The sequence below is a fragment of the Platalea leucorodia genome (assembly GCF_965183815.1).
Source record: "Platalea leucorodia genome assembly, chromosome: 4".
Lineage (NCBI taxonomy): Eukaryota > Metazoa > Chordata > Aves > Pelecaniformes > Threskiornithidae > Platalea > Platalea leucorodia.
Genome location: NC_138826.1, coordinates 74,136,077 through 74,147,085, shown reverse-complemented (window position 1 = coordinate 74,147,085; position 11,009 = coordinate 74,136,077). Strand labels below are relative to the sequence as shown.

General features: G+C 52.4%; 1 protein-coding gene across 2 annotated transcripts; it reads left to right on the top strand.

Annotated features, from left to right (window-relative positions):
- The first annotated feature begins 1,463 nt into the window (after window positions 1–1,463).
- On the top strand, window positions 1,464–11,009 carry ARHGDIB (Rho GDP dissociation inhibitor beta). 2 transcript variants are annotated; one of them, XM_082308321.1, is made up of 7 exons: window positions 1,464–1,591; window positions 5,247–5,435; window positions 6,007–6,090; window positions 6,936–7,012; window positions 8,503–8,566; window positions 9,485–9,571; window positions 10,944–11,009. In XM_082308321.1, the coding sequence occupies exons 2-7, from the start codon at window positions 5,258–5,260 to the stop codon at window positions 10,970–10,972; spliced, it is 519 nt and encodes a 172-aa protein (XP_082164447.1). In that variant the 5' UTR covers window positions 1,464–1,591; window positions 5,247–5,257; the 3' UTR covers window positions 10,973–11,009. The 2 variants fall into 2 exon arrangements, with proteins under 2 accessions (XP_082164447.1, XP_082164446.1); XM_082308320.1 differs by lacking the exon at window positions 10,944–11,009 and having other exon boundaries at window positions 9,485–10,277.

The following is an 11,009-nucleotide window of genomic DNA, read 5'->3' as shown; positions in this document are numbered from 1 at the left end:
ACTCTTTACACCTTTCCCAGGCCAGGACTGTTCACATGAACAATTTGAGCCACCATAATGTGGCACTGTCATTGAAAGAATTTGCTCTGCCCCTTTCCCCATCCCTATCCCACACAGCTCCTTCCGTTGTGCTGACACAAGGGTTTAGCCACATTTGGGCATCGTGAACAAGGATCAGGAAACCTATCTGGGTTTAAAACTCACTGGTATATACTTATGCATTTGCTTACATATTTTTGCCAGGTACATTTTAAACTCAGCTCAGTGCTGTATTCAGCTCAGTTCTCTTGTGCTGGCCCATGGGGAGGGTTAGCGTAGGAGTGAAAAAGAGCAGCAGAGAATAAAATAATTTCTCTTGAAACTGATTCATGAAGGCTTAAAATGTTTCTGAGGCTACAGCCCCTACTAAATGGAAATTCACTGCCAGCCAGACATATGCTCTGTTTGTCCCTTGAAATGCATGAGGTTAGAATCAAAGTGCCACCCATAGCCTAAATGAAAGCAATGGTAGGCTGGGAAAATCAGTCCTCCTCTTCTGAGATCTGTCCGTCCCTGAAGGAGAGCACTCTTACTCAGTTGTTTGCCACCTTTAAAAATTTATGTGTGATTAACATTTTCTAATGGACGTGTGGATCCAGGGCAGTGAATTTAAGCCCATTGACAATAGACTTGCTTTGCTTATTTTGCTTCTGCAAATGCATTAAGAGCAGTCTATCAGTCATTGCAGATCCAGATTAGTTGTTTGCAAACCAATGATCTAATTTGTTCTTAAATTCGGCACTGAGGATTGTGTGTGTGAAGGATTTATCTGACTGAAGAACTAAGTGGGCACCCCGTGAGTGGAAAAAAAAGAGAAAATCTGCTGATATTTCAGAGAGGAAGTGGTGTAAAATCTTTCTGATCACTTAAGCATCCCTGGGAAATGAGAGCTTATTCTTCCTGAGGTAGCTGATCTTTGAAACTGCTTGTGTGAAAATGGCTGGGAGTTGGGAACAATTAGCTGATTAAGCGCAGCAGGTAGTGTGTGTTAACCAGGAAAAATGAGGTTCATCTGCAATGACCCCCGTTTGCACACACCTGCCACCCCCCATGTCTGCAGGAACACACTCAACCTGATTCTCCACTTATTTTAATCGGTCTAAATCAGGGCCAGCTTTTGAAATCGACCTTAATTACACCAGGAAAATAAACAAAGCTGAAAAACAAAGACCCCGGCTCGCAGGCTCGGCAGCACTCACGGGCAGCACTCCCGCGTCCCTGCCCAGGCTCAGCCCCGCAGACAAAGCCCTGCGCACCTCTGCGCAAAAGGAGCGCAGCGCCGGGCGGGCGGGCGCGCAGACAAAGCGGGGTAGGCGGGCGGCGGAGCACCGCAGCATGCGGGGCCGCGCAGGGCTTCCTCTGCGAGTGGGCTGCTGCTGCTGGTGGCGGCGGCTGCTGCTGCTGCTTTTTTTTTTTTTTTTTTTTTTGCGTGTGAGTGTTATTTTTTTTTTTTTTCCTCTCTTCACCAACTTCCTTCCTGCTCCAACTGCCAAAGCTCAAAGCTGAGCGCTGAGAGCGGAGGAGGACCCCGGCCGCAGGCGCCGCACAGCCGGTGAGTACGAGCCCAGACGAGGGGAGGACGGGGGGAGCCGGGCAGGGGGAGAGGAGCGGGCTCACCCTCGGCTCGCTCCCCCTTGGCGCCGCGCAACTTTGCGCCTTGGCTCCCGGCGGCCGGCTCTCTCGCCTAGGGGTGCCCGGGGAGACGGGCAGGGCCCTGCCTGCATCCGAGGGGGAAGTCGGGCTCCGCGCTGTGATGGGGTGGAGGGGCAGAGGAAGGGGAGGCAGCCCCTGGGGTGGTCGGAGGGCTCCTGGGGGGTGACGGCGGGTGTATCCCTGCGGAGTGGTACCCGGCGGTCCCCGGGGGTGGCTGGGCAATGGGCTCCCTTCCTGTCCTTGCACCCCGGGGGGGTGGTGGGATTGGGAGGCCAGGGCCGGGGGCGCTGGTGGGGCCGCTGTGTTTCTCCCCCATCGCAGAAAATTGCTTCCTCCCTGTCAAACCCGCTTCCTGGAGATAAACCCTCGATCAGGCGGTGGTTTGGGGAAGTGAATTTGATGCACAGAGGGAGGGCAAATACAATGGTGACCCTGTGACATCGCTCTTTGTGCGCTGTGGCGGCATGGGGGGGGCGCAAGGAGATGCCCACCATTCACCACGTCTCCTGCCCCCTCCTGCTGCAGGTGCGAGGGCAGCCACCCACCCCTGGCACAGGCAGAGCCCAGCTGAGGCCCTGGCACCCTTTGGCAGGGCATGATTCCTCCTTTGCCTCCTGCAGCCATCTCTCTCCCTGGCAGGGGTCTCCAGTGCTGCCCCTGCCTCTCTCCCTGCTGCTCTGTGTGTGCTGCCAGGCCTCAGAGGTGCAGGTGATGCATGACTGTGGGTTGGGGCTGCAGGAAAGAAAGAAAAATGTGGCGGGGCAGGGCACGAATCACCCAAATTTGTCCTTGCATAGAGCATTTATAGGGTTAACTTTCTCATTTTTAATGAGGCTCATGGCCTGAGGCCATGGGGGTCTCCATCTTAGCCCAACCCTTGGCTTGGGCAGTGATACAGGAGCTGAGGGATGCGTCAGCTGGGTACCGACATACTCACTCTGGGGAAGCACTGGTGCCTGAGCCCAGTAGCATATCTCAGCATGCAGAGGAGACCAGTTCCAGAGCTGGAGTGAGTAGAGGCAGGGGCAGCTGAGATGTGAGCTTTCTTCTTGGTCACCTCCTGCCTGGGAATTTGGCAGGAAGGCAGGGTCAAGTCCACAACTTGGGGAGAAATGCCAGAATTGGGTATGATCAATGCCATCCTGAGATGCATGTGGGCCAGGGGTTGTTCAGCCCAGACAGCCTGGCTGGCGCTGTTCCCCAGCGGGCTCTTGCTGTTGCCACAGCAGGCTGCCTCTCCACCTCTCTGGGAGCTTTTCAGAGCCTAAAAGCACCCCCCGTCTCCCCCCGAAGTGAGCTGTTCCCACAGGCTGGCAGGGAAAGTCTCTGTGGTATATGTGATGCAAAGGGAAGGTCTGAGGGATGGGGAGCAACCAGCTGGTCCAGCCCTTACTCTCTGCCTTTTCTCTGCGTGTGGCCAGAGATCTCTCTCTGTCCATTGCCTGGGTCTCTCACTTTACTGTGATAAACCACAAACCCCCTCGTGGAGGATGGGGGCAGGCAGGCAGCTCTGCTCTGTGGTTGCAGTGGTGACAGAGGCAGCCTAGTATCGCGAGAGAGCTCGGGAGAGTGGAAGTGACTCAGATCTGCAGCTAGAGCCCAAGTGGAAGGCAAGACCTGGCAGTGGCTGCCATGGCTCATCAATTCCTCTTCCTGCGCTGAGTGCAGGATGGCACTGAGGGGATCGCGAGGCTTTGTTAGGTGACTGTGCTGGGGCTGCAGAGCAGTGGGGCATGAGCAATCGTTTCTTTCATGAAGGAGCTTCTGGTTTCCTTCCTCATGAGGACAAGCTTGAGGGCCTTTCCCATGGTATGTAGGTCCTTCATACTCCTAGTGCTGGGCATGAACTCAGCCAAGGTTATTCAGCTGCTGGGACATGCTTTCTTTCCTACCCATTTGAGTTGGGATTCCCTTTTATTTCCCAGCTGCTCACTCTGCACTAGTTCTTGACTCACCACAAAATGCCATTGCAAAGTAGTCTTGCATCAGGGCTGTTTCCCATTAGCATGCTGGACTGAGTCGTTTTATTCCTGTGCTGCTCAGTCCTTCTCTGTCCCTTTGTAACATGCCAATATACCCCTGCTTTTTTTTTTTTTTTCCCCTTTTTCCCCCCCATTAGAATTGCACTGGGAGGCCTGCATATTACTCGTTGCTGCCTGATTCCACTTGCTGATTCACCCTGAACTGTTGCATGTATACTTTTTTTGTATTTCCTTTCTGTTTTAATGAATGAAAAAAGCATCCTACTAGCTCCCAATTTAACTTTTGGGAGCAGGGGCAAATGTTAAGGCCACAGCCGCAGAGAGGGATAAAGGGCTTACTGGGGAAATTGTGCATAAGCAGGCAAAAAGGGAATTTTTAGCAGGAACAGCCTCTGAGAGGGAGTTAATACAAGGATAAGCTGAAGTGAACTGAATGATCTGTGTAGCACAACCAAACCCCCTTGCTGCCAAACAGCAAGGAATGGCTTGGCCATTTGCGACAACCACCACTGACCTAGGGCACTGCTGTTTTTTCAGCCTTTCCCTGAAGAAAGGTGGGAAGGTGGCTAGGACCATGCAGCTGGCTCTGTGGGGCCAGCAGCTGACTAAGGGGGACCTGGCACAGCACTGCTCACCTCTCCTGCCTTTGTCTCCTGTTCCCCATTCCCTGCCCTCCACCTGGCTGCCCATCAGTTGATCTCTCCCTGCTCTGACTCCCATTTGGGATGCCATCCAGGCAGCTTCGCTGCCCTCCTGCATTCAGCGGTGCATGTCCCAGCTGTGCTGGCTGCGTGGCTGTGGGCTCCAGCTGTCCTGCCTCTCCTTTCTGAGAAGCCCCACTGATGCAGTGCAGGTGCACAGGGCTGCTCTGCAGCTGGTCTGGATGCAGTCACTGTCGCGCTTCCTTCCTCAGCGGGAAGGAGACCTGATCGGTGTGTGAAGTGACCTGTTCCTAGGAGCATGCACCAGGAACACCAGCAGACAGACTGTAGCGGGTGCATTTCCTTGAGAGCTTCAGCTAACATGCTAATATAAGGGAGTTGCTGTCAGATATTTGATCTTTCTATGAAATGCTGCCTGACTGTGGCTTTTAACCTGTTACAAGAGGGTGAATGAAACCTCTGGCCTTGGCTTTATTTGTGTCTGTGTGTGGCAGTGGCTCTTTGTGCAAGATAGCTGGCAAGTGCTGAACCCTTGTACAGTGGCTTGTAATTGCAGGGTTGCCGGCCAGCAACCGTGCTGCAGAGTGGCTGTAAATCACTCCGGTTTCAGCCTCCGCTCCCGCACCTCCTCCCCGGGAGGGAAGAATGGTGTAGGTCTGCGTGTGCGCGTGGTGCCTGCAGGGAGAGGAGCGGGGGCAGAGGGGGATTGCGTTCGAGCCAGAATATCAGCACAGCAGTGTCGGGATTGCAGCCGATCACTGTCGCCATTTGCCTGTAACGATCCCGCTGCGTTTGGCGGGTGCCTGCCTGCCTGGGGGACTGAACCACACTCTGCCCAGACCGAGTGCCCCCAGGGACGCTATCCCCCTGCGGAGCAATCTCATTGACTGCCCCCTCCTCTGTCACCCAGACCAAGTGACCATGACTGAGAAGACCCAAGAACCTCATGTGGAGGAAGACGATGATGAACTGGATGGGAAACTCAACTACAAACCGCCTCCCCAGAAAACACTGCAGGAGCTGCAAGAGCTGGACAAGGATGACGAAAGCCTCGCTAAGTACAAGAAGTCCCTGCTGGGAGACGGACCTGTGGTAGTAGGTAGGCTGGGGCATGCTGATAGGAAGGAACTGGGGAGATGCATCACAAGAGTGTGCTGTGGGGATGGGGCAAGGTGGCCTCAAAGAAGAGGAAGCTTGTTTGACCAGGCACGTACACTGCTTCTGCTGGGGATGGGCAGGTAGAGAGATGCATATAAAGGAAGCAGGGAAGATGCTCTGAGCATTAGGTGTAAGGTTACTGAGTGCTGGCATCGGAAAGGGCCTTGTGGTGGGAAGTGCATGGGGCTTGGAGGACTCCTGAGAGGTTAGAAACATGAGGGGACCAGCCGATGCTGAAAGGGGTCTTTGCTGCTCAGAATGATTTTAAGAGGGGAGCCTCCTGTAGTGGAAAGACCTCCTCTGGGTATTGTGATGGAGGCTAGAGGGTTCTGTGTTGAAGGACTGGGGTAGATGCATGGTCCTATTGTGTTAAGAGAAGCCTGGTGTTACTGGGTGTTTCATGAAGCGCAGTTTCTGTGTGGGAAAGCAACCCCATTTCTTCAGTGTTGTTCCTCTCCCCTTGCATTTAATTTTGCAAGCTGACAGCTTTCCCCTGACTTTCCTACCTGCAGACCCAACAGCTCCCAATGTGGTGGTCACCCGACTCACCCTGGTATGTGACTCTGCTCCAGGACCGATCACCATGGACCTTACAGGTAGGCACAGACTCTGTCCTTGGGCACGAAGTGGGGAAAATGCAAAGGCCCTGGCATGCTTCAGATTGAAAGGGATTTTGTCCTTGGGATGCTACAGTAGGTTTTAGAGGAACTCTGAGGGCATCTTAGCCTTGTTTCTTATTTTAAGGTATACACATATGAAAAAGAAAAAAAAGATGTAATTGAGGAGATTGTAAAGGGTCTAGGAGCTCCTGGGTTTCTCCTGCCTTCTCTTCTTACTTCCTTTCAATGAGACCTCACGAGCACAAGGGATGTGCATGTGTTCGGGTAACGAGCTGTTTTGAAACTTCAGAATCAAGCAATACTGCAGTTCCGGCTCCTGGGGACATGGGGAGAGAACCAGGCTTCACCTTATATGGGCTTCTCTGCAGAGAGGGGAAGCTGGGCCCGGAGGAGCAGAGAGGCTTCCTGTTCAACTGAAACCACACAGAGCCTGGGCCACTTCGCAAGCTGGGCAGGAGCCACAAAACATGCCCTGCTCACGCCATCCTGGGGCTGGGCATGGATGAAGCATGCACATGCTCTTGCAGATGCCCAGCAACGAGTCCGTGCATAAATACCTCTGTGTATATGCACCCAGATCTGTGCTTGTTTAGTCTCTGTCTTCATAGATGTGGATGCAGACATGTGTGTATGCCCAGGTGTTTCTGTGTACGAGCTCTCTCAGTGCAATTGCTTATACAGACCTCCGTATACTTGTTTTGCAGGTGTGCTGTCTTTTGAAGGGATGCTCACCTCTGACACCAATCCCAGACCCATCCCACCGCATGTGGTCTCTTCTTGCTGTGACACCTCTAGCTAACAGCTTGATCCTCTCTTTACAGGTGACCTTGAAGCACTCAAGAAAGAGACCTTCGTATTAAAGGAAGGAGTGGAATACAGAGTTAAGATCCATTTCAGAGTGAGTTGTTTTCCTTCTGGTTGCTTCTCATCACTTGCTGAGGCCAGTCACCTTCAGTCTACCAGAGAACTAGAGCTGGGCAGCATGCCGGCCCAAAAGCTGGGCCCTTGTAGAGCTACCCTAGCTTCAGGTGTCATTCTACCCAATGAGGGACCAGGTCTTTCCAGGGAATTGCTTCTGTTTGCTCACACCTTGGAAGAAGTTGCTTTCTGTCCACTCACAATGGTGAACAACAGGTGGTTCGGAAGCCAGATGGGTAGTTTTGGCTGAGTTTGTTTTTTCAGCCACCAGAAAATCTTTTAATTCACACAGAGTGGGAATGGATAGGGAGGAGAAGAGATAATGGCTTTCCATGAAGTACTGGTTCAGTCTGCATTGCTGGGCTTCATGTAAGCATAAAAAAGATTTAATACTGCAGCATTTGGCTGACAATACCAGAGTTCTTCTAGGTCACGATATAACTAAACGGGCTCATTTCTTCCCCTCTCCCATTAACCAGCATGTCAGCCGTTTCTTCTATCTCCAGCTGAAAATGAAACTTGGCCTCACTGCAGCATGGCATCCAGCACTGAAGTGATCATCTCCACATGTTTGCTGCAGACAAAGCTGGCTTTGGCAGAGAAGGCAAAAAGGGATGGAGGACAGTTCTCCTGAAACAGAGGAGGGAAAATGTTAATGTTGTGGGTTCTGTAGGAAAGATTTCCCTTCTTCTCTGAGGCTTGCTCACTGTCTCGGAGATGACTGACCCTAGAGACACCTCCAGCTCTCCTTTGTGATATGAAATATTTCCATCTGTATCTGAGCCCTGTTGACAGGAGATGCCTGGAGCCAGACAAATTATTCTAACTCACTCCCTCAGTCCCAAGGGTGGTAAGAACTGGCACCGTGTGAATTCTCCCCTGGGATGTAAAAGGATCTGTCTGTCATGTTTCCAGATTGAGTAGTACTGCAGGGAGGTAGTGTATGCTGGAGGGGGACAGCAAGGGATACATCCAAGCTATCCACGGGAGATTTGAGGAATGATTATGAACAAAACTGTGTCCCTCTGTCTCTTGAGGAGAAACTTGCCAGTTCCCCATGTAGCTTAGAGGGCAGCTGGGAGTGCTCAGCTAATCTTGCCCACCTATTTGTGCTGGAGGGATGACTCTAGTCACCCATGTTTGGTTTTCAATATGGAACTTATTAACTGGGAGCTTCCTGCTTCACTCCTCTGTCCTCATCAGCCCATCTTGCGAAGCTGACTGATGTGCTCCAGTCAGCTTCAAAGTTGGGGAAAGGATGGGGAAGTGCAGGAGATGCACAGAGGATGCTGTAGGTCTCCAGGTGCCTATGGAGAAGTCATGTTAGGACTCCCTACAATGTGTCCTGTGCTGAGCCTTTGAGAGTAGTGGTTTAGGGAGCCAAGATGGGTATGTATCTAAGGAGAGAGGAAAAACCAGCAGATACAGAACCAAAACCCTTCCCTTGACGCTTCTGGTCATTTCTTGCAGGTAAACAGGGACATTGTGTCAGGACTGAAATATGTGCAACACACCTACCGGACAGGGGTGAAGGGTGAGTAAGAGACCTTTGTGCCCTGCACATCAGTGCTCCTACCACTGTGTTCCCTCTGCTCAAAGAAGTGTTCCTGCAGCTCTGGGCTGGGGCAGAGCCTCCCATGGCCCCGAGGGCCCCCCTGCACTGCCACACAGGAGGTGAGACTTCTCAGCAGAGTGCATTTAGCCTGCATTCTGCATCACCCAGGCCAACTCAAGTTCCTGTTTGAACTCAATACGAGCCAGCTCTGGTGTCTGTATGCTACGCTACTGTCTGCAGTAGCAAAGTCCCCAGAGACACTGTTTAGACAGTTCTTGCCACAGATTTCCTCTCTATACAGAGCTCTTCACCTGCCCCCTGTAGAGTGGCTCAGCCTGTGTGAAGCTTCCCACCCCCTGAAATGTCTTCCAGATGCACTTGGTAAAATTCAGAGCTGCTCTACAAAGCTTCCTGCTGTCCACAGAGCCCTGTGTTTGCCCATGACCTCTCCACTTTGTGCAGTGCTGCCCTGCCTGAACAAGGCAGAGGAAAGTTGCATTTTGCACACACATCCCACATACGCATTTTTGCATGCAACCACCTCTAAGGCTCCAGCATCCTGTTCAGCACACAGGTGGTGTCTTCTCACCAGAAATGAGAGGTAGTGGGGGGATCGAGATCTCTAGCCATATGCTGGGTGTACCCCACTTCTTTCTAGCAGCCCATACATGTGAGAGGGTACAGATTGAGTTGCCTGTCCATCCATTTATCTTTCCAGCTGTCCTTGTGCTTCACTAACACTTTTTCCACTCATTCAGTTCCCCTTGCTGACATGGACTGTCCCTTTCTTTCCCTGCCATCTCCTTTCTGTCTGTGATCTGTGCTCATGCTTGTGGCTTCTTCTCTCCTTTATTTCCCACCTGAGGGGCTCATCCCTTTTGGATTGTTTTCTCCTAGTGGACAAAGCCACATTCATGGTTGGCAGCTATGGGCCACGGCCAGAGGAGTACGAGTTCCTGACGCCTATTGAGGAGGCTCCTAAGGGTATGCTGGCTCGAGGCACCTATCACAACAAGTCCTTCTTCACGGATGATGACAAGCATGACCATCTCACCTGGGAGTGGAACCTGTCCATCAAGAAGGAATGGACAGAATGAGTTCACCCAGTTTGCCTTCCCCCTTCCCATCCCCTTGCCTCCTGCACCAGTCTCCAGGTGGGCCATGTCCACCATGCTGCTCCTTCCTGCCACCGTGGCCGGCCACAGCCCTGGCAGCCCTTCTCATTGGACCTGGGGCTCTGTGCCAGCCTTGGTCGATGCACAGGCCTGCAGGTGGCCTTTGCTGCTTCTTCTGATACACTGAAAATAATGCGCCCGTTCTCACCACTGCCCCATCGTGACACATAATGGGTTAAATTGGGAAGCATTTCCCTCCCTCTCTCCCAGTACTTCCTCCTGCTGCCTCCATCTCTCCTGTACCAACTCCGGTCCCCGAAGTGCCTTTTCTAGGAAACAAGATCACCTGGCAGGGCGGACTGGTCCCTGGAAAATCCCCAAGTTACACTTGTCATGTACTCTGACTCATTGTAAACAGTTACTTACTTCCCATGATTGTCTCCTGGTCTGTGTCTGGTGCCCTACCCCGTTAAAATCGATCCTTGTGCAGGCAAAACCAGTCAGGGGGAATGGAGCTAGATGCTGTAATAAGACTCCGGTGTCCTAAGAATAAAACCAGTCTCTTTCTTCTTTTCTGCATGAGTGTCACATTCTTTTCTCGAGTGTGGCTCTGGAGTGTGGCTCTGGAGTGTGTTTTTCAGTGAGGTAGATGTGGAGAATGCATTATAGGAAGGCTTCAGAAGGGAAATAGCCCTCTTCCTTCAAAACATCAGCATAGCTATAGGCAAGTTATTTCAAACCGGCTTCCTTCAGGGCTTTCATGAATCATTCTTTGAAGCCCAAAGTCTGGCCTGTGATGGGGGTAGACTCCAGGTGTAGACAGTCGCCACCTCTCATGCTGAGTGGCAACTGAATGAGCCCAGGGAGCCATAACATGGTCTTCTCATGTTTAATGCTTACCATGGCAGCTGTTCCTCAGAGCCAATGCAAGAGCTGTGTGTCCCAGTGGCTGCCCTGCTGGCCAAGCACAAGGGAATATCAGCCTCTTTGGGACCCAGAACTTGGAGTGCAGTGACTCCTGGATGGAGGGGTGTTCTTACCCAGCTGGGGTACCTAGTCACACAGGTGCAGGGTAGCTGAGATGTCCAGTGCTGTGAGTGAGGATGTGCTGGTGGCAGTGTTGGTGAGGCTCTCCAAGGGTGGTGCCTGCATAGCAGGCAGGGACTCTCTCCTGGCCAGGTGGTTATCTCAGGAGCTGAAGGCTTTGCCCTGGGCCAGCTGCTCCTTTCCCACTGTACCAGGAGTTACTGTGGGTCCCTGCAGCAGCTGACGTGTCTCTTCCCGAGGAGAGAACTGGAGCAGGGTGG